At 36.6% G+C, this 23269-nt stretch overlaps 1 protein-coding gene across 2 annotated transcripts in view; it reads left to right on the forward strand.

Moving 5' to 3' along the window:
• The window catches only part of Ctsc (cathepsin C), a 52605-nt gene that overhangs the window by 24017 nt on the left and 5319 nt on the right, over positions 1–23269 (forward strand). The window contains exons 3-6 of one of the 2 annotated variants that reach the window (XM_042687848.1): positions 4151–4317; positions 6983–7126; positions 12559–12674; positions 16756–16887. In XM_042687848.1, coding sequence (XP_042543782.1) covers positions 4151–4317; positions 6983–7126; positions 12559–12674; positions 16756–16887 — 559 coding nt within the window. Of the gene's footprint in view, positions 1–4150; positions 4318–6970; positions 7127–12558; positions 12675–16755; positions 16888–23269 lie in introns of both variants that reach the window. The other variant, XM_042687843.1, reaches the window with a different exon arrangement.

A 23269-nucleotide genomic window follows, 5' to 3' on the forward strand; every position in this document is an offset into this window, starting at 1 on the left:
AACCTTGATTAGCCAGGCACCTGTGGCTTATACCTATAATTCTAGCTATACAGGAAGCTGAGATCTGAGAGTCACAGTTTGAAGCCAGCCTGGGCAGAAAAGTCCCCGTGAAACGCTTATCTCCAATTAACCACTCAAAAGCCAGAAGTAGATCAACGGGTAGAACACTAGTCTTGAGCACAAGAAGGCTCCAGGACAGCACCCAGGCCCTGATTTCAAGCTTCACAACTGAAATTCTTGATTTACATTTTATAGGCAGATTGAAATTTTTTATGGAGTTTTCACCTGAAATAAATATGTTTACTTTTATTAGGAAAATGCCACCAAATATTTGTAGTATATAGACTTGGTTCTTATCTCCATTTTCCCCTTCTTCCCTTCATTCATCCACCCCTTTCCACTTGACCCACTCCACCCCTTTCAAGTACCAGATTCCTGGCATAATTTTGTTGAGCTTTGGTTTTGGTTTTCTAAGGCATTATACAATTTGAGATCTACCATATTTCAGTTAATACATTTGTAATCACTTCATACCACCCAACATACATACTTAGGTTGTAAGCTAAATCTAGCTTCCACATGTGTGGGAAAGCATGAGTCCTTTGTCTCTGGAGCAGAGTAGAGAATCCTCAAAAAATGGGAACTACTCCATCATCCAGCATGTCCACTCTTAGGCATTTACTCAAGAGATTATAAACCAAGATACAGTAAAGCCACCATCACAAGCATGTTTATTGCAGCACTATTTGCCATACCCAAAGTATGGAATCATCCTATACATCCCTCAGTGGACAAATGGGTCAAGAAAATGTGGTATATATACACAATGGAATTTTGCTCAATCATTAGGAAGAATGATATTATAACATTTGTAAAGACATGGAAAGACTTGGAAAAAATTGTTATAGGCCAATTTCCTTGATGAACACTGATGCAAAAATTTTCCACACAATATTTACAAACTGAACCCAGTGACACTTTTAAAAAGATCATATACTGTGCTTGAGTGGGCTTTGTGTTCAAGTGTACAGGATGGTTCAACATATGCAAATGAATTAATGTAATACAACATAAAAAGAGAAAATGGCAAAAATCCCACAATCATCTCAATACATGCAGGATAAAACCTTTGGTAAAACTCAATATTCTTCATAATAAAAGCTTCAGAGAAACTAGGAATAGAAAGAACATACCTCAACATAATAAAAGCTATATATGCCAAACTTATAGTCAAAATTCTACTAAGTAGAGAAAAGTGAAGATTATTTTCTCTTAAATCAGGAATGAGATAAAGATTCCACTCTCCTTTCTTCTTCATTATAGAGGAATAAGTTGAGAGGATAGAATAAAAGGGATTAAAATAGTCAATGAAGAAGTAAAATTAGCCCCATTTCCAGATGTTATTATTCTATACTTGGATGCTAAAAAGTCATCAGAAAACTCCTAGATCTGATAAGTATTTTTGGAAAATTAGAATAGAACATTAATATACAAAGTAACTTTTCTACCTAACAGCAGTGTATAGACTGGGAAAGGAATCAGGAAAACAATCACATTTACCATAGCCTCAAAAACCAAAATGTATTTAAGGAATTAGCTTAAGAAATTAATGTAACTAAGGAATTAATTTAACTAAGGAAGTGAAAGATGTATAGCAAATGAATCACTGAAGAACGAAATTGCAAAAGATACCAGAAGATGAAAAGACTACAAATGATCATGGATTAGCAGAATCAATTTTGTGAAAAGACCATACTACCAAAATCTTATATATCTCCAGTGTAATCCTCTCAAAAATTCCAATGACATTCTTCACAAAGGTAGAAAAATCATTTCTAAAGTTTATATGGAAGTAAAGGAGACCCAAAATAACTGAAGCAATCTTGGACAAAGAGAGCAATACTAATTGTTAATGGAAAGAACCAAAGATCCAGAAATGAATCTACAAAAATCTATAGACGGTTGGTATTTAAGAAAGGTGCCAAGGGCTGGGAAGGTGGCTCAGTGGTAGAGTGCTTGCCTTGCATGCTTGAGGCCCTGGGTTCAATTCCTCAGCACCACATAAGAAAAAAAGCCAGAAGTGGCGCTGTGGCTCAAGTGTTAGAGCACTAGCCTTGAGCTGAAGAGCTGAGGGACAGTGCCCAGGCCCAGAGTTCAGGCCCCACAACCGGACCCTCGCCCTCAAAAAAAAAAGAAAGGTGCCAAAACATACATTGGAGAACAGATAGTCCCTTCAACAAATGGTGCTAGGAACTGGATACCCATCCATATGTACAAGACTAAAACTAGATCTGGGTCTCTTGGCCTATATTAACACCAATTCAGCTGTGAATGGAAGATGTGAAACTGTTAAACTACTACAATAAACTATAGGTACAGAAACAAGCAGTTCTCTCTAGACATAGTTTGCTTACCCTTTTCCTCTAGAATGTAATAAGAATGCAAATGTTATGAAATTACTTTTTGTTTAATAGAATTTACCTACCTGTAATAATAATTGTGTTGTATCTTCCTGTAGATATATTTTTGTGTGTATCTGTGTGAGAGAAATGATTTTCATAAAATAAATCTTAACTTTTAAAACATTGTCACACCATGTTCCATATAACAGTAAGGGTGAGGAAACTTTGGTCTGTCCTTACCTAACCCATCTTACCAATGTACAGCAGAAGAGCAGGTGAATAGAACCCAATACCAAAGAGAAAGACATTATTGAAATTTAGGGATTTTAGCTTGCATTGCTTAAGATTACCAATATGTACCCATTTCTGATCTACAACATAGACGTTTTACATAACTCGTTATAGATATCCCCAGACTTATGATACATCCTGGCAAGAATATTTGTAAATTGAGAATAATCACATGGAAATGCATTTAATACCTCAAACCTAACACCATTACCTAGCAATGTGGTACACACAGAGTATCAGCTTACTGTGGTGAAACATGTCTGATGAGATTCTACAGGTCATTGTTGCTGGCACATTTTCTAAACTAGAAGTTGGCAAAGGATGGGACTGTTTTGCAAAAAAGTATTATTAGCATCTGACCTACCTCATTCACATATATATTCTCTGTGTACTTTCTAAATTGCAGTGGCATAGCTGAGTAGTTGAGACATACCTTCCTGTCTGCAAGACTTAAATGTTAGCTGTGTGGCCCATTTAAAAAATTGTAATAATAAGCTTGCCAAGGTCTGTAAACAGGAAAATTAACATCTACTAGATTAGATCGTGGTCCACTGTGAGTAGCCCTCAGAGCCAAAGCCAACTCACTGTTTTTGTCGAATTGATGTCAGACATATTGATGTCTTGAAGAGCCTAAACAGTATTTGCTGTCTAGCCATTCTAAAAATCTTCACTAACGCGCATATGTCATTTCTTTTCTTTCTGCCTGCCATCCTCTCTGCTATCATTCCTGGTTATGTGCCACTCCTTAATGAGAAGACAGGTTACACAAGAACCAGAATGTGTCTGAGTTCTAATCCTGGGTCTGTGATTTCATACAAAATTTTTAGTGTTACCATTTAAATATGCAAAATGCTGTAGTAGTGAAATAGAGACAATCTTGATCTTAGACCACACTTAATTATTATACCCTAATAAATCATAATACTGACAGAAAAAGAGGACTTCGTGTAGTTATGAAAAAAATGTTTGCCATTTTTCTTCAGGTTTCATGATGTGAGCTTTTCCTGAGTGGAAATGTGTCATCAGACTGACTGAGGGGAAGTATCTTTCTGACCTAGCAGCTCTGTGGCTTTGGGAGTCATTTACTCTCTCTGAGACTAACATCTATTTGGTAAATGTGTTATTGTTAATTCTTTACAATATGAGAATTAAATGAAGTAACTTTTGTAAAATGCCTTGCATATGGCTCATGTTCTAAAAATCTGAGCTTGTTCCTTTTCTTTCCACAAGTGTTTGGTTCTGTACATTGTCTTCAGTGGCTTATGATTGTAACCATAGAAAAGTCTGATTCTTTTTGTTTTCAGGAATAATTCTCAAAATGTAAACTTCCTGGGTAAAGTTTTTGTTTGATTGCCAAAGGATAATAAAAGGTATCTTTATGGTAAATGAGAATCAGATCTGAGTGCCAAACATAGACTGAATTTGTGTTTCAATTTCTGTTTCTTCTTTGATTGCAGTATGAAGTCAAGGGCAAAAAGGTGACCAGTTATTGCCATGAAACAATGGTCGGATGGGTGCATGATGTCCTGGGCCGGAATTGGGCCTGTTTCACTGGGAAGAAAGTAGAAAGCACATCTAAGAATGTGAACATGAATATGGCCCACTTTTCAAGGCCTCAGGAAAAGTGAGTTTCAAGTGAACCCCCTATATTTTGTTTTTATTTTTGTTTTATGGGATGTGTGAGTATATATGCATACTTAATCTTGAAAATGTATTTTAATTCCATACAATTTAGTTGGCTTAGAAATGTAAGCTATGGTTATATAAACTTCACTGAATAAAAAAAAATCAACTGATAGAATTAATAGAGAAAGCAATTTCCCCCTTAAAAAAATTTGAAAACTAATGAACTAATGATAGCTTTAAAAAAATCCATTATATGAGCTAGACACTGGTGGCTCATGCCTGTAATGCTATCTATTTGGAAGACTGAGATCTGAGGATTGTGTTTAGAAACTTAGCTTGGACATAAAAGTTCATGAAATTGTCATCTCCAATTAACCAGCAGAAAGCTAGAAGTAGAGCTGTGGATCAAATAATAGAGTAATAGCCTTGAGCAAAAAAGCCAAACAAGAGTGGGAGGCCCTGAGTTGAAGTCCTATTACTGACACACACAAAAATGCATTGTATATAATACTACAGAATTACAAATTAGTAGTCAATAAAATCATTTTATTGGGCAGTTGTATAATAGTGTGTGGAAGTGCAAGGAATACAAACTGAACACATTTGAAACAAGATAATAAGTTAGTGAAATCAAGATTTTCCACATCTGTGTACCCAGTTTACTCTGGTTGTGATAGTACAGTTCCATGGACAGGTGAGGATCCAAGTCCATGATGAAAGTGGTATCAGGTTTCTCCTGAAGCTTTACCTTCTTTTGTAACTGACTAGCTTTACCTTACCAGGTGTTCTCACTTATCCTTCTTTGACTGGGTCCTGCACTAGTCTCTGAGGACACCAGTGATGACAACTCTAATTTAACATAATTAGCTTGAAACTGTCCTACCTTAACATAGGGTGTTGAAAGACTGTGGGTTATGATTTCAGTGCACAAATTGTGTGTGTGTGTGTGTGTGTGTGCATGTGTGTGTGTGAGAGAGAGAGAGAGAAAGGGAGATAAAGAGAAAGAGAGAGAGATAAAGAGAAAGAGAAAAGAGAAAGAAAGAGAGAGAGACAGACAGACAGACAGAGACAGAGAACTAGGGCTGGAACACTGTCCCTTAGCTCTTTTTGTTCCAGTTCAAGAATGGAGCTCTGCCACTTGAACCACCTTCCACTTTTACCTTTCTAGTGGCTAATTGGAGACAAAAGTTTCATGGACTTTCCTACCCTGGCTGGCTTTAAACCTCAATCTCTAGATCTATGCTTCCTGAATAGCTTGGATTATAAGTGTGGGCTACCAGTACAAATTTTGTGCTAACAAAATTCAGCCCCAAACAGTCTATTGTAAGGATCTCATACAAACAACTCTCTTTACCTTTTCTGTGTTACTTATTTGGGGAAATCATGGAAAGTCCAAGAAACACAGTCAATGAGTCACTGCAGACAAGAAGTAAAGGAGACAAGTCTAAAGGATTAATCCTGTTTTAACTCTAAGTACTCCATTTTGAGTTGATCTCTAAGTAGCTTTGTTTGTTTTCTTGCTTTAGCAGCAAGTTTTATGCTAAGCTCTTCATGGTTCACCTTACTATTTGGGATGAGATAATACTAAGAGGCCTTATTTGCATTTCAAAAATATTATCTCATTTAGTGAAGAAGCTTCTATATGTTGCATCACCATAAAATGAGTATTTAGGCCTAAATTGCCTTCAAGATTTCTTTCAGCTTGTAATGATGTTATTCTACAGTAAAGTACATTATTTTTTAATCTCCTGCAATCTTAAAACACCAAAAATAATAGTGTCTAAGACCTATGATGGCATCTTGTCTTTATGGTAATGCACATATCAGCATATGCAGTTTTTCTTGATGTAAGGATTAAGCCAGACAAGTAGAGCAAGCTATGCTTCTCAAATAGTTGCAATCAGTGACAAAGTGTCTCTCCTCAATAGAAAAAAGTCTAAAGTATTTCACTACAATTTAAATTTTTTTTCTGTTTTTAAAGAATTAATGATTAATTAATTTAATAAAGGAGCCTCTGCTTTATATTTTTCAGTTAGCAGGAAGGAACATTGGTAGCATCTTGAAAATATTATAGCTGAGCACTAGGTGGGACATGCCTGTAATCTTAGCTAATCGAGAGGCTGAGATCAGAGGATCACAGTTCAAAGCCAGCCTGGGCATAAGAGTGTATGAGACTCTTATCTCCAATTAACCAGCAGAAAACTGAAAGTAGAGTTGTGGCTCCAGCAGTAGAGTGCCACCCTTGAGTGGAAAAAGCCCAGTAAGTTAGAGAGGCTCTGAATTCAAGCACCCATCAGCGCATGTGTGTGCATGTGTGCGTGCGTGCGCTCGCGCACACACACACACACACACACACACACACACAAACTGTCTAGGAAAGAAACCACCATTATTGATTTAATTAGTCCCTTACTTTAGAACATTTATTTAAGTAGTCTATATCCTATCACTGGTATAAAAGTATTTTACTGAATATTGTTAGACACATGAACAGGAGACATTACAATTTAAGCTCTTCATACACATGACCAGTTGTATCCCTGAAAGACTTTTGCAACTTCTCCTTGGATACAGAGCATGAGGGTCTATTTTAATAGAATCTATTTTTATCAGGCGATACTATATCTAATATTATCTCATATTGCTGGCAGTTATTTTAATAGGCTCTACAAATACAACCACAACTTCGTGGAAACTATCAATGCCATTCAGAAGTCGTGGACTGCAACAGCATACATGGAATATGAGACTCTGAGCCTGAGAGATCTGATTAGGAGAAGTGGTGGCCACAATCACAGAATTCCAAGGTAATAGAATATATCTGTTTATTACTACAAAAAATGATTTTGAGTGCCAATCTTTCTTCCAGCTAACCCCTGCATCACCCATCATTATTGCCAGATTTAGCCTTGGTTTAGTTTTGTTTTAGACAATGTTTATACACAGCTCACGCTTCCCTTGAACTCCAGATCTTCCTGCCATGGCTTCCTAAGTACAAGATGTAGATGTGTTACTGCCATGTGTGATTTCCAATTTACACTCCTTATGTTGTCTTTTTTTCATCTTCTGTTTGTATTCATACATTCATTCATTTGTTTTTTAAGTCCAGTATTGGATGTTTGCTTTCATACTGTCTGATGTTTATTTTGTTCCCCTTCCATTTTCTGGATTAGGATTTCATAGTCTCTCTTTTGCATGAATGAGAGCTAGGAGCCTCTTGCCTCCTAGCTCTTTCTTCCTGTGTCTTCTGCTTCTTGTCATCATTTTTGACATTCTTTGGAATACTTACAATTTCTTTTCCTGCACCAGCTCTCTAGGGGAAAAAATTCATCCTGGTATCCCAAGCAATCTAATTAAGGCCATTATTGTATTTATGGCCTTGACCTGCTTTCAGACAATATGACACACATGCTTTTTGTCCATGTATAAATTTCTTTTTTAATTTTAATTTTCTATAATGTTTCTCTTATTATTTTTTGTTATCTTTAAGTAGGTATTATTTTCTTTAAGAGGTGTCACTTAATCAAGCAGTATATGAATACAATGCATCTTGATCTGTCATCCCCTTTCCCCCTTTGACCCACCCCTTCTTTTACATGTCTCAATTTTGTGGTATATACCATGAATTCTTGACTCATTTCCCCCTCCCCGCTTCATTGTCTACTCCTTTTCCATTGGCCCCAGCCCTTCCCCTTGCTTGTGCCCATTTCTTGGTGCTAATTTTGTTGGGCTTTGACTTAGTCTTTCTAAAAAATTATACTATTTAAGCTCTCCATCGCATCTGTTTTAATTCATTTAATTCATTTGTAACTGCTTGTATATCACCCAGGGTGTTTACGTAACAGATTTATAGGCACATTCTATCTACCTCTGATGAGAGAAACTGTGCAATCTTTGTTTTTCTGGGTCTGGCTTACCTCACTTAATGTAAATCTTTCCAAGTCTTTCCATTTCCTTATGAATGGTTCTATATCATTCTTTGTAATGGATGGTAAAATGCACATATATATATATATATATATGTTCATATATATACATATACACAAATATGTCACATTTTTTAATCCATTTGTCCATTGGTTATGGTGAATAGTGCTGTAACGAACATGATTGTGCTGGTGGTTTTGCTGTAGATTTGTTTATGTTCTGTTAGATAGATGCCCAGCAGTGGGATTGCTAGATCACAGCATAGTTCTATGTTTAGTGTTTTGAGAAACCTCCATACTGCTTTCCAGAGTGGTTGAACAGTGTGTAAAGGAGTTCCCTGTTGGCCTTATCCTCACCAGCATTTGTTATTGTTTCTTTTTTTTATAATGGCCATTCTTACTGGGATAAGGTAAAATCACAGTGTTATTTTGATTTGCATTTCCTTTGTGGCCAGAGATGTTGAGCATCTCTTTCTGTGTCTATTGGCCATTTTTATTTCTTCTTCTGAGAAAACTCTCTTTAAGTCCTTAGTCCATTTATTAATGAGGTGGTTTTTTCTTTGAGGGCTTAATTTTTTGAGCTCTAAGTATATTCTGGATACTAGGCCCTTGTCTAGTAAAAAATCTTCTTCCATTCTGTGGCCTTTCTTTTAGCTTGGTAGCTGTATTCTTTGCTGTGCAGAAACTTTTGGGGTTGATTCAGTCCCACTTACCAAGTCTTTCTTTGGTTTGTTGTGTTTCTAGATCTTTTTTTAAGAAGTTTTGATCTGTGCCCAGGAGCTCTAGAGTTTCTCCTAAGCCTCCCTGTAGTTCTTTTTTTTTCAGTCTTTAACTATTTGTAGAAAGAAATTGCCGTTTAACAAATCAGTTTCTGAATACAATGCATCTTGATCAGTGCCCTTTCAAAATTTTCTCCTGTCCTTCTCTTTCCTACCTCTTCCCTCATTCTTCTTAATTTTGTAAGACATACATTGAATTAGTGACAACATTCTTCCCTCTTCATTCCTCTACCTTTTCCCCCTTAATCTTGCCTCCCCCTATTACCCACTTCCACTTCCTGGTATTTATTTTGTTGAACTTTGATTTTGCCTTTCTAAGCATTATACTTTTTGAACTTACCCTTAAATCTGCCATATTTCAGTTAATACATTTGTGAACACTTGTATGCCACCCAACAAATTTACTTAAAAGTTTGTAATCTAAGTCTAACTTCTACATATAAGGAAAATCATGCATCATTTGTTTCCCTGGGCCTGACTTACTTCACTTCACATAATTTTTCCAGGTCTTTCTATTTCTTTACCTACAGTACAGAATCATTCTTTGAAATGGATGGGTAAAATATCATTGTGTATTTTTACCACATTTTCATGATCTTTTCATCCATTGAGGGGAAGTCACAGAATTCTTGAAAAAGTTTCTTTTCATTTTACCTTAATTTATGCCTCTCCTCCATCACATGACCTCCAACTTGTCAATAATTACTCACAAATTAACCACCTATATTAATCTGAAGATCTCAGTGAAACATTTAAAGAAAATCCTTATTTATCATTATACCTCCATTTCCCACCTTCAGGAAATTAAGTTATAGCACTTTCAGTTTATCCAGCCAGGGATTTATATAATCTTTTAACATCTCATTTCAAAACTGTATCAGGATTTACAAAGCATTTGTGGTCCCTGTCATTTAACATGGGGCCAAGGATCTCCCTGGGAGGCTTCTTCAGGAGAAATTGATAATTTGATTCAAGGAAAAAGAACTTGAAACCAATGGGGAGCTTATGGGAATTAGTCAATTATGTAGGTAGATTATTTTCTTTTAGTACATTGACGTATTATTCAATTCTCACAGAATATAATGATTAATTACCTACAAAATCAGTGGTTCAAATTTTTTATTACTTAAGTAACGATGATGCATCACTAACCTTTTCATTTGAAGGCTGAAATTCTTAAGGCAGTGCATTTTTCAATTAGGTAACTATATGGAATGTTTTCATTGGAATTTAGGGGGGAAAATTCTGCCTCAGTCACCCTTTCCAATATGTCAGAGTGACACGTAATGGTGGAGGGCAGAAAAAGGATCTTTAGTGGTTGTTGGCCATATCGGAAAGAACAGATAAATGGATTCAGTAAGTGCTGACATGAGCTGTAGGTACTGTAGAGAAGAATGAGGCAGGTACAAGAGGTCTGTGTCCTTAATTATCAGTGTTAGTCCAGGTAGGGTATAGGTAATCATTATTTCAGTTCTAGTTCTTCAAGGTGGCTCTGGAGAGGTCTTTATTATTTGTGAAGGCAATCTTGTTCCCATGAAAGGATGGCTCCTACTTGAGGGTAATCTAATCATGGAGCCATCTGTCTATGAGGCTCTATCATTTTGGATTCCAAAGTGACTGTAGGTTTAGCCCAATGACTGGAGACTTTCAGGCACCTTTGGAGAGATCTAGGACAAGACATTCGACAGGCTGACAGTAACACACCTTTGCTACTCTTATCTTGGAGCCATCAGGCTTGAGCAGTATTGAGATAGCTTAGATATCACTGGTTTTTGGAAAATATCTATGTGCGGAGGAAAGCAGGAGTCTTACCTGAAGCTTAAAGGCAGAGGAGACAGATGCAAAATGAATGCAGAGGTGCTAGGATTTTATCCTGATTTTCATTCCCTTGAGGGCCTGTATGAGTAGTGAGTAGTCAGTGCTTTTTAGGGAAGTCTGTTTCTGAGTGCCTGTTGCATGGCAACATCCTCTCATAACTTTGCCCCTTTTTCAAAAGAATCTTCCAGAGTAGTGCTCAAAGTGTATTCTAAGAGTTTTTTTGTGTTTGTTTTTTAAAATCAAAATTGGGTAAGTAAGCTTAACATTATCTCCTTATTAGATTCACTTAAGTGAATATCTAGTGTGTGTTCGTGAGATAGGAAGTTGAGGACTGCTAAAGAGTCCTGGGAAGGAGCATGTGGGAGGGGCAGGAGGTGAGGTAGAGAGATGCTGTTAGATTGTCCAAAAGACTTAAGCCTCAGACTTTGCCACGTGTCATGTGCAGGATTTCTGAGGAACTTGCTGTGCTTAGACAATTGGATGTGTCCAAGAATGGCTAACTTTACAAAGAGCTGCTTTTCCTACTAAAGTACTAGAAAGTTTAAGATAAAGAGAGAGAGTCAAATGAAGGAGGAAATGCTGAAGCTACTAGATTTCCTGTAGCGTTTTTATATATAAATTAGCTCTGTTGTAAAAATTCAGTGATGTAATAGAAGCCTAATGTAAGGTTTATGGAGTCTAAAACTGCTTGAATCACATCTCTCTTGAGTCCGGAATTTTTTTCCATAGTCTCTAAAGTCTATGAGTCCAGCTGGCCCTGGTGACTCATGTCTGTAATCCTAGATACTCAAGAAGCTGAAATCTGAGTATCATGTTTGAAGGCAGCCCTGACAAGAAAGTCCATGACACTCTTACTTACGCACGCATGCACGAATCTAGACTCAAAACATTAATGTGTAATATCTTTAAAATATTTAATTTCTACTTTGGTGTCCCTCCAACTCCATTTTCTATTTCTTCACTTGAATATTACTAAACTTTGACTCTTTCTATTGATACTGATTTTATTTTTCTTTTTAGTCTGTGAGTATTGGTGGTGAAATATTCTACCTTAAAGGGTGGTAGAAAGATGAAAGTTAGTATTTAAATGCCTGTATTGTACCAGATTACTACTTATGTAGATTACCACAACATTTTATATAGAATTTATGATAGTGGTAGTTATCATGAGCTGCCATTTATTCAGGACTTGGAGACAGGAACTTGTTAGCCAGTATTACATCATCAACATCAACATCATCATCACACTGAATATGTACAACTACCCTTTGAAGTAAGTATGATTGTGCCCATTTTAATAGAAATAAAATTCTTTGCTGAATGGCACCCAGCTAGCAAGTTGCTTATGACTGAGATACAGGCTTTGAATTATATTAAGTTCCTGTGTCTAATGATATTCATTGAAACACATTTATACTGATGATAGAATATTGACAACTGAGATAAATGTTCTAAAATAAAAGATTGAATATATAACTAATTGTAGTGTGTTTACTAGTTAGTATATTAAAGAATCATGTAGATTATTTGATGATAGGAAGAGTTCACACAATCAAATTTGGCACATTGTATAATGATACCCTGAAATGTAAGTGCTCTTTGGTATGAATCTAGATCCTAGTTAGATTTGTTATTTAATTCATGAAAGGAGGGGTTAGAAAACAATCCTCAAAGGATAGACTACATGTTGATGTTACATATATGTTTCCATCCTAGGCCCAAACCTGCACCATTGACTGCTGAAATACAAGAGAAGGTTTCACATTTGCCTGAATCTTGGGACTGGAGAAATGTTCATGGTGTCAATTTTGTTAGCCCTGTTCGAAACCAAGGTAAAGAAAAAAAGGAAAAGGAAAAAGAAAAAAAAAAGTCACAAATTTTTATTAACATACTCAGAACTATTTACACATTTGTTACACATTCAAGACTCTGGAATGGTTTAAAGTGTATAGATACAAGATAGATCTACTTTAGGAAAGATGTACAGAAAAGAAAGAAATGAAAAGTATGTGGCCTCTGGGTTCTTACTCCTGTTTGCATTCAGGATGGATTTTCTAGTGGGAAGCATTGCTTCGGTGTTCTTCTCAATAAGCGTTCCAAGTAGCTAAAAATAGCCAAATGATAAGTCAAATTTATTTCCTCTACTTTTTTCTTGATTTTTTTCTTAGAACTGCCTTAGTTGTATCCCAAAGATTCTGATAATTTATGTTTTCATTTGTATCTAGGAAATTTTAAATTTCAGATATAATCTCTTTAATGATGTACATTGATAATTTAAAACCATATTATTATTCAATTATGTAGTTTCTATAATCTCTTTTTCTACTGAATTTTCATATTCTAAAAACCATATAACAGAAATTATTTTACTTTTTTTTTTTGCAACTTGCTTTAGTATGTTTTTTTTTTTTTTTGAGAAATAGCCACAGTCCACTGGGAATATGTATTCTGTAGCTCTTGGATGGAAGTTTTGGTAGATGGCTATTAAACTCATTCTATGGTGCTATCTATCTATCTATCTATCTATCTGCAATACTAGGGTTTGAACAGAGGGCTCTGAGCTTCCTCTGCTTGCTGTTTTGTGCAGTGGACAAAGACTAGAAGATTCTCCCTTGAACTTCAGTCTTATGGATCTTCTATTCCCAGAGTCATACTGTAGAAGCTTTTAACCTGCCATTATACTCTGGAACTCAAATCATTAGATTTTTATTCTAGTAAATTCCTAAAGCAGTATAAGGACCTTTTAATCTACTTTATATAAGATATCTGAGGAAGTGGCGCTGTGGCTCAAGTAATAGAGCACTCACCTTGAGCTAAAGAGTTCAGGACAGTGCCCAGGCCCAGAGTTCAAGCCTCATGACCCCCACGTCCCCCCCAAAAAAGAGATACCTGATGGTAGGTACTAAATCAGCTTTCATGAAGTACTTTGAAATTCCTTAGGGCAAGGAATGTAAGGTTTATTTCTGCTCTCTTCTCCCCCAAAATGACTGACAGTTGATATGTGGTAATAATTTTGGGGAAAGAAATTAGTGTTTCAAAAGCCTAATTCTTGGACATTGGCTATTCTTGTCTCCAATACTCCCTATTCTTTGAAAGCTATAAATTCAATTTGTATAGATAAATGGCAATTTCAAAGCAGAAAGCTCTGATTAAGTGTTTTTTTTCCCCTCTTACTACCATGTGTTTGTGTGTGTGTGTGTGTGTGTGTGTACTATAGATTAGAAAGAAACTTGGAAATTTCTGCTAATTTTAAAAGTTAGCACCAGTGGTCTATAGAACCAAGATCTCCAGAATTACAACTCTTAAGTGATTTTACCACTTTTCTGTGTTCAGACAGAAAATTGAGTTTTAAGAGGAAAAAAATATTGGGAAGACAAATGAGGTTGTACGTTTGCATGTAAGAACAGCAAGAATCTTGGTTTGAATCCAATAAGAAGAGGAAAGTCTGTGGGACTCTTATCTCTGTTTAATCATCAAAAAGCTAATGTTGAACTATGGTTCAGATGTTAGCTTTGAGCACAAAAGTTCAGACTCAGAGCCCAGGCTCTGAGTTGTTCAAGCCCCTGGACTTGCATAGAAAAACAAACAAACAAAAAAAATTCCAGCTTTTATGAATAAGCCTTCCTGCTAGATTTATTTTGAGAAAGAAGAAAAACTATGAAACTGAGTAAAATGGGCCTTCTTATTCTCTTGCTATGAGGTCTTTTACTTATTCTCTTCAAGAGAAAGGAAGAATGTCTCTCTGGGGTCACATTAATTAGGAAATATAGTCTTTGCTTGTTGCTTAAAGTCTAGTTTTTAAATGATATTTATTAGGACAGAAAGGCAAGGACCTTAAAATGTTGTCTCCACCCAGTCCGTCTTACAAACTAAAATGAAAATGCCAGCAGTGACACAACTAATGAATGGCAGAACCAGAGAACAGGGAAGAATAGAATCCTGATTTTATTCCACAAATGTGTCCTTTATGTTATCTCTTTGAGATTGTGGAAATTTGGTTATTATAGAACTCTAGATAGACCAGATTCACTTCTTATTTTTTTGTTTTGTTTTAAAGTAGGATCATACTAGGTCCTTAGGTTCTACATTCTCCTGTAGCTAAGTTAGTAAAGATGGTTTCTTTGGAAGTTGTTTTATGTTCTGAGTATAAATATGTATCTACGTGTTCATCCTTGGCTCATTCTTCCTACCAACCCTCATTAAGTCTCTGTACTGTTCCAGGTACTAGGCTAAAGAAAATGTGTGACTTACTTTTAGGACACTGATGATAATACTGTGAACAGTGTTTAGAGTATTAGATATTGACCAGTGTCCTAGCTTTTCTTTGCTGATGGAAAAAGAAAAACACCCCTGGTAATATTTTGAAATTACAAAACTTTGGAGCACTTTCTCTGTCACGAAGATAGTTACTAAATTCTCAACTTCAGATTTACTAAAGATACTTAACTTTATGCACGAGTTACTTAAATTATATAATTTGACTGTTAATGAATCTTATTTTACACTCCTAATAAGGTTGTGCTTACCATTCCAATAGTTTGTAAAATAATGTATTAATAAATTGAGTGGCATAGTAATTGTGAATTTATCTTGGCTTTGAAAAATGTGTATCTCAGCATGATGAAAGAGAGTGTCTAATAATAGAGATAATGTGTATTTCCTTCTAAAACTGTAGCAAGGAAATTCTAGTTTTGTTACATATCTCTTAGTGTTTTCTGATTTTTTTTTAAAATATTTTTACCCATACAATTTGGAGAAAAACATGGAAGAATAAAATTGTTCATATAAACTATAATACAACATATTTTTTTCTTTTCTTCAAATGGCAACTGCACTCCTAAAAGATGCTTCTTAAGGAAATGTCTTTGGTCCTTGGAAGAGCATTCAGGAATTAAGGTGGTTCTCTTTTCTCTTCTCCCTTTTTCATTTAGCTGTTATCATCTTCCTCTGACTCACATCTTCCTGTTACCTACCTTAAATACCATATTTATTTGTTATACTCAGTCCTTCCTCTTTCCTGGGCATTATTGTGTTTTGTCTCCTCTACTCAGGTTAAGTTCAACAGGGTAGATACACCGACTGTGCTTTGGAAGATACTTCTTGTCTTATTCTGCTTAGGCTGCTGCTGTATCAAAATGTAACACCCTGGGGAACTCATAAGTGACAGGAATTTATTTGTCATTGCTCCAAATACATTGGTTAGAAAATCCAAGATCAAGATGGCACCAGGTTCATTTTCTGGTCATGCCCCTCTTAGTTCTCAGACGGGTTCTTTTTACTATAACCCCACACAGTAGAATAGATAGGATACTGATCTGGAGTCTTTTTTTTTTTTTCAATCATGGTACCTGAACTCTGAGCCTGGGCACTGTCCCTCAGCTCTTTAGTTCAAGGCTAGCACTCTATCACTTGAGCCATAGCACCACTTCTGTCTTTTTCTGCTTATGTGGTGCTGAGGAATCAAACCCAGGTCTTCATGCATGAGAGGCAAGCACTCTACCAACCACCTTCCCAGCTCTGGAGTTTTTTTAATAAGTGCACTAATCCCATTCATGGTGACTCTACCCTTATGATTTGTTAACTCCCAAAAGCCATTCACACCAGCTCATGCCTCCCTTTTGAGGGTTGGGCTTTAAATGTGAATTTGGAGGTTAGGAGGGATGACTCCATTAGAAGTAATTAGAACGCATTGTATAGTTTTCTTTTGGTCTGATGGCTTAGAATATTGTAGAGATGAATAGTTCAACAGAATTTCAGATGCGGTATCTTTAGAAACAACAATTCAGATGTGTTAGACACTACAATATTAATGTATCACATTCAACCAGGTTTTGCATTATTCATGACATATCACATGTCTGTTGGATTATATAATGTATAGATATGGATATATTTATTCTTTTTTATGTACAGGATCTTGTGGAAGCTGCTACTCTTTTGCCTCCATGGGTATGCTTGAAGCAAGAATTCGTATATTAACCAATAATTCTCAGACTCCAATCTTGAGTCCCCAGGAGATTGTATCTTGTAGCCAGTATGCTCAAGGTAAGTGTTATTTCAGGCTTTATCTACTGTGAATAGTCTTAGCTGTTGTCGGCAAAGGCACAAAGATGGCATAGTAGAAGCAGAACATCTATAGTCAAAAAACCTCATGACATGCGGCCCCCCTACTCATTAATGGGTGACTCTTGTGGTATTTCCTCCATCCACCAGCAGAGTGGATAGTTCCCTATGCACTGAACACTATCATTTATACACTTTACCTAACAGTGTGCCCAATACTGAGAAAGAGTAACCATTGCTACTCACAGGAGGACACAAGCACAAAGAAGTGGTATAACATTATGAAGGTTACATAGCTTTTCTATTCATTGATATTTCAGTTCCAACTATGGTCTCATTCCAAAACTTAACTCCTGTTAAACTGTACTAATTCTGTTTTGTTTCTGAGAGAGTTGTAGCATTTGGCACTCAGAACAGGCCCTGTGTCATATATGTAGGAAGCCCAACTACAACAGATTCAGGCAAATCACAGAATTCAAACAGAGCTACAACTGTTTTGTTACTGGACAGTTAAAATGATTATAAGCAGAAGCATAGTGATGAATAGGTATTGGGTTACAGAAATATCTCAGAACCTGAGTACTGTAGGAGAAGAAGGGAGTACATTTTGGCATAAAATTGACATGGAAAACTTGCCTGAGAAACAGCCAGGGTTTTCTCTGGCTCTTTGACAGTGACGATATTGATTTTGTGCTTTTGTATTACATAATTAATTTAACCCCTGAGGAATATAGTTGACCAGACATACTTAACAGATAAGAAAGATACAGATAAGTTAAATTCTCTTTTTTAAAAAATTTGGGGGCTGGGAAGGTGGCTCAGTGGTAGAGCGCTTGTCTTGCATGCCTGAGGCCCTGAGTTCGATTCCTCAGCACCACATAAGCAAAAAGAAAAAAGCTGGAAGTGGCACTGTGGCTCAAATGGTAGAGTGCTAGCCTTGAGCTGAAGAGCTGAGGGACAGCACCCAGGCCCAGAGTTCAGGCCCCACGACCGGACCCCCCCCAAAAAAAAAAAAAAAAAAATTTGTGTCTATGTGTGTGTCTGTGTGTGTTTGTGTGTGTCTGTGTCTGTGTCTCAGTCATGGGGTCTGAACTCTGGGCCTGGATGCTATCCCTCAGCAATTCAGCTCAAGGCCAGCACTCTACCACTTGAGCCACAGCACCACTTCCAGTTTTCTGAGTGGTTTATTGGAGATAAGAGTCTCACGGACTTTATTGCCTGGGCTGGCTTTGAACTGTGATCCTCAGATCTCAGCCTCCTGAGTAGCTAGGATTACAGGCATGAGTCACTAGTGCCCAGCTAGATAAGTTAAATTCTTAACACTGCTTTGTTTGTCTGATTTTTGAATTTTTGTGGTTTGAACTAAAGCATCTCATTTGTTAGGCAGTGCTCAATCGATTACTTGATTACTTGATTACTGTTTTTTTCTGGTTGTTTTTGAGATGGGACTCACTTACCACTAGAGTGCTCATCAGAGCCACAACTACCCTAGATTAGTCCTTCCATCACTGGGATGACAAGCATGCCCCACTGTGTCCATTTCACCTGGGCTAGCCAGGAATTGTGATCTTCCTAATTATAGCCTCCTAGATAGCTAGGAATGACAGCATCACTGTGCCCATTGGTATTCTGCCTAGGCTGTCATCGTACTGTGATTTTTCCATTGTAAGCCTCCCAAATAGCTAGGATTTCAGGCATGAGCCACCAGCACCCAGACCTTACACAGCTTTTGATTTAAACCTTCTAAGGCTTCAAATATACTGACTTAACAACTGTGCCATAGTTATCTTCATATTAGGTGCTAAGTAAATATGTCAGACAAGATGATAGTAGAGGATAGTTAGCTAGGGAACAAACAGATAAGAGAGTAAAGTGACAGTTAAAGTAAGAATAATTCCAGGACTGGCATATAAAAAATAATGGAAACAGATGACTAGGTGCTAGTGGGTCACACCTGTAATCCTAGCTACTCAGGAGGCTGAGATCTGAGAATCGTGGTTTCAAAGTGAATCTGGACAGATAAATCTGAAACTTCTATGTCCAGATAACCAGAAAAAAAATGCCAGAAGCAGAGGTATGTCTCAAGTAGGAGAGCACCAGCCTTGAGATGAAAAAGCTAAGGAAGAGAGCAAAGCCCTGAGTTGAAGCCACTGTGGTGGCATAAAAAATAAATTAATGACTCAAAAAAAAAACTTTTGCTGTAGGTTTTTTAAAAATATTTTTTTAAATATTTTATTGTAAAGATACTGTACAAAGGGGTTATAGTTACATGAGTAAGGTATTGAGTGCACTTCCTATCGAACATTGTTACCTCCGCCTTTGTTTTCCCCCTACTATCCCTTCCTTCTCCACTTCCCAAACTTCTCCTTCCATCCCACTCCGAAGCTGTAAAGTACATTTTCAACATAGTGTCTTGTACATATCATTGTTACAGTGGGTTAACCTATATCCTTATTTCAGCATTTTGTTGTTTCCCTTCCCCTCCCCTAAATAGAAAAATGTATATACAAGATGCAGGGTACCAGGATCAATACAGTGAAAATAGGGGTTATACCCTGGGGGAAAACATGCAAAAGAACCAAAAATATCACACAGTGCATTAAAAACAACAGTAAGAAAGATAAAACCTCTTGTGTCCCTATCTTGGAGTTCATTTGGCTTAGCATCATCTTATATGGTCATATGTGCATAGCTTTTGGCCTTTTCTGCTTGTCCTGGACATATACTAGTTATTGCAGATAAGTGAAACCATGGATCTATGTTTCTTTGGGCCTGGATTACTTCACTTAACATAATTTTTTCCAGGTCTTTCCATTTCCTACCAAATGAAGTGATGTCATTCTTTCTGATGGAGGCATAGAATTCTATTATGTATATCACATTTTCTTGATCCATTCATCTACTGAGGGGCACCTGGGTTGGTTCCATATCTTAGCTATGGTGAATAATGCTGTGATAAACATAATTGTGCTGGTAGCTTTAGTATGGCCTTGTTTGTGATCGTTTGGGTAAATGTCCAACAGTGGGATTGCTAGGTCATAGGGGAGCACTATGTGGAGTCTTTTGAGGAACCTCCATAATGATTTCCAGAGTGGTTGAACAAGTTTATACTCTTACCAACAATGCAGTAGGATTCCCTTTTGGCCATATCCCCTCCAGCATCTGTTGATTATAGCCGTTCTAAATGGGTGAGGTGGATCTCAATGTTGTTTTGATTTGCGTTTCTTTTATGGCTAGAGAAGTTGAGCATTTCTTCATGTGTCTTTTGGCCATTCTTATTTCTTCTTCAGAGAAGTCTCCCTTTAAGTCTTTAGTCCACTTATGAATTGGACAGTTGTCACTTTAAGGATTTGTTGTTGAGGGATTTAATTTTTTGGGTTCTAAATATATTTTAGATATGAGGCCCAGATCTTCAACCCATCCGTGGGCTTTCTATTGATCTTGCTAGCTGTGTCCTTTGCCATGCAGAAGCTCTGCAGTTTCATGCAATCCCATTTGTCCAACCTTTCTTTGATTTTTTGTATTTCTGGGTCTTTATTAAGAAAATTTCAGCCTGTGCCAAGGAGCCCTAGAGCTTCTCCTATTCCTTCCTGTAATGTGTCTGCATTTATTTTGAGGTCTTTGATCTATTTGGAGTTGATTCAAGTGCAGGGTGATATAGAAGGATCTAGCTTTAGTTTTCTACAGTTGTTTAACCAATTTTGCCAGCACCGTTTACTGAAGAGGCTATCTTTCTTTCATTCTATTCTTTAAGCTTCCTTATCAAAGGTTAGGTAGCTATAGGTCTGTGGGTTCCTTTCTGGGTCTTCAGTTCTATTCCATGGTCCTCAGGTTTGTTCTTGTGCCAGTATCAAGCTGTTTTGATTACTATGGCTTTGTAGTAGAGTTTGAAATTTGGTATTGATATTCCTCCAGCACTGTTCTTTCTCTTAAGGCTTGTTTTTGCTATTCAGGGTCTTTTATTGTTCCATATGAATTTTTGGATTGCTGCTTCTATTTCACTGTTGAAGAATGAGGTTGGGATATTGATAGGTATCACATTGAATTTGTAGATAGCCTTTGGCAGTATTGCCATTTTCACGATGTTATTCTTCCCAATCCAGGAGCATGAGAGGTTTTTCCACTTCCTTAGTTCTGCATTAATTTCTCTTTTCAGGTTTTTAAAGTTTTCATCATAGAGGTCCTTCACTTCTTTATTTAACTCTTAGGTATTTTATTTTTTGTGGGGCTATTACAAAAAGAATTGCTTTCCTGATTTCAGTTGTGATCTTCTCAGTATTGGCATTCAGAAAAGCTATTGATTTTTGAGGGTTAATTTTATACTCTGCTACTTTGCCAAACTTTCTGATCCGCTCAAGTAACTTGGGAGTGGAGTCCATGGTGTTCTTTAAATACAAGACCATGTCATCTGCAAAGAGGGAGAGTTTTACTCCATCTTTTCATATTTGGATCCCCTTTATGTTTGTATCTTGTCTTATTGCTCTAGCTAGGCATTCTAATTCTAAATTGAAGAGAATTGGAGAGAGTGGACATCCTTGTCTCATTTCTGAGTTTAGAGGAAATGGCTTTAGCTTTTCTGCATTAAGTGTAATCCTGGCTGTAGGTTTGTCATACACAGCCTTTATTTTATTGAGAAATGTTCCATGGACTTCCTAGTTTTTCCAGAGCTTTCATCATAAAGGGATGTTGGACCTTGTGAAATGCTTTTCCTGCATCTGTTGAATTAATCATGTGGTTCTTATCCATGTTCTTGTTGATGTGATGAATTATATTGATTGGTTTGCATCTATTGAACCAGCTTTGCATCCCTGAAGTGAATCCTGTTTGATAATGGTGTATGATTTCTTTGATGAGTTGTTGAGGTCAATTGGCCAAAATTTTCTTGAGAAGTTTTAGCATTGATGTTCATCAAAGAAATGGATCTATAGTTCTCCTTCTTGGATGAGTCCTTGCCTGAATTTGGGATGAGAGTTACGATGGCTTCATAGAAAGAGTTTTATAGTGAACTTTCGCTTTCAATTTCATTGAAGAGTTGGAGAGGAGTATTCTAGAATTCTGCTGTAAATCCATTCTGTCTTGGGCTTTTCTTGGATGGGAGGTCTCTTATTGCTGTTTCTATTTCAATGCTTGATGTAGGTTAAGTTGGTTTAAATAATTTTGGTTTAGTTTGGGCATGTCAATATTTTCTAGAAATTCATCCATTTCTTCCAGATTCTCAAACTTATTAGCATAAAGGTTTGAGAAGTATTCCCTTAAAATGTTCTGAATCTTGGTTGTTTCTGTGGTGATATTTTCATTCTCACCTCTGAATTTGTTTATTTGGGTGTATTCTCTTCTTTTTTTGATAAGATTTGCTAAGGGTCTGTCAAGTTTGCCAATTTTTTCAAAAAACCAACTCTTTGTTTTGTTGATTCTATGTTTTTTTTTTGGACTCTAATACATTTAATTCTGATTTAATTATTTGTTTCCATATCTTGGATTGGAATTTAGCTTGTTGCTCTTTTACAAGGAGCTTCAGGTGCCTCGTTAAATTCTTGGTTTCACATCTCTCCAATTGTTGGTGTAGGTTCCTATATCAACATCTATAAACATCTAAGTTATAAGCTTGCCTCTGTGTACTACTTTTGCAGTTGGTAATTTGAGGAGTTGGTAATTTGTTAAATATCATGAACATTTGTATTTCCTTTCTAATCTCTTCCATGACCCACTGCTGGTTCAACAATGTGTTGTTCAACCTCAGTGAGCTACAGAATTTTCTTTGCTGGCCTTTGGTATTGAATTCTAATTTTGTTCGCTTGTAGTCTGAGGAGAATGCAGGGCATAACTTCAGTGTTTCTGAATCTGGACAAATTTGTTTTGTAACCTAAAATGTGGTCTATTTTCGAGAATGTTCCATGTGCTGCTGAGAACATGTATTCTGATTGAAATATTCAGTTGATGTCTTTTAAGTCTAGTTGATCTATGCAGTTGTTTCGATCTGAGATTCCTTGGTTGATTTTTTTTTTTTTTTGTCAGGTTGATCTATCCAGCAGGGATAGTGGTGTGCTAAAGTCCCCAACAATTAATGTCTTTGGATCTATGTGACATTTTAGGGAAAGTATTATTTCCTGGATAAATTTGGGTGCTTTGTTATTTGGTGAATAGATATTTAAAATTGTAATATCCTCTGGAAGGAGAGATCCCTTAATTTGTATGTAATGACCTTTTTAAAAAAATCTCTTCTCACTAATTTTAATTTGAAGTCTATTTATATTAGGATTGCAACTCCTGCCTATTTATGGGGGCCATTTGCTTGTTAGATTTTATTCCAGCCTTTCACTTTCAGAATATGTTTGTTTTTGTGGGCAAAGTGTGACTCCTCAAG

The sequence above is a fragment of the Dipodomys spectabilis genome, unplaced genomic scaffold (genome assembly GCF_019054845.1).
Source record: "Dipodomys spectabilis isolate Male_0828 unplaced genomic scaffold, ASM1905484v1 ptg000003l, whole genome shotgun sequence".
Classification (NCBI taxonomy): Eukaryota; Metazoa; Chordata; class Mammalia; order Rodentia; family Heteromyidae; genus Dipodomys; species Dipodomys spectabilis.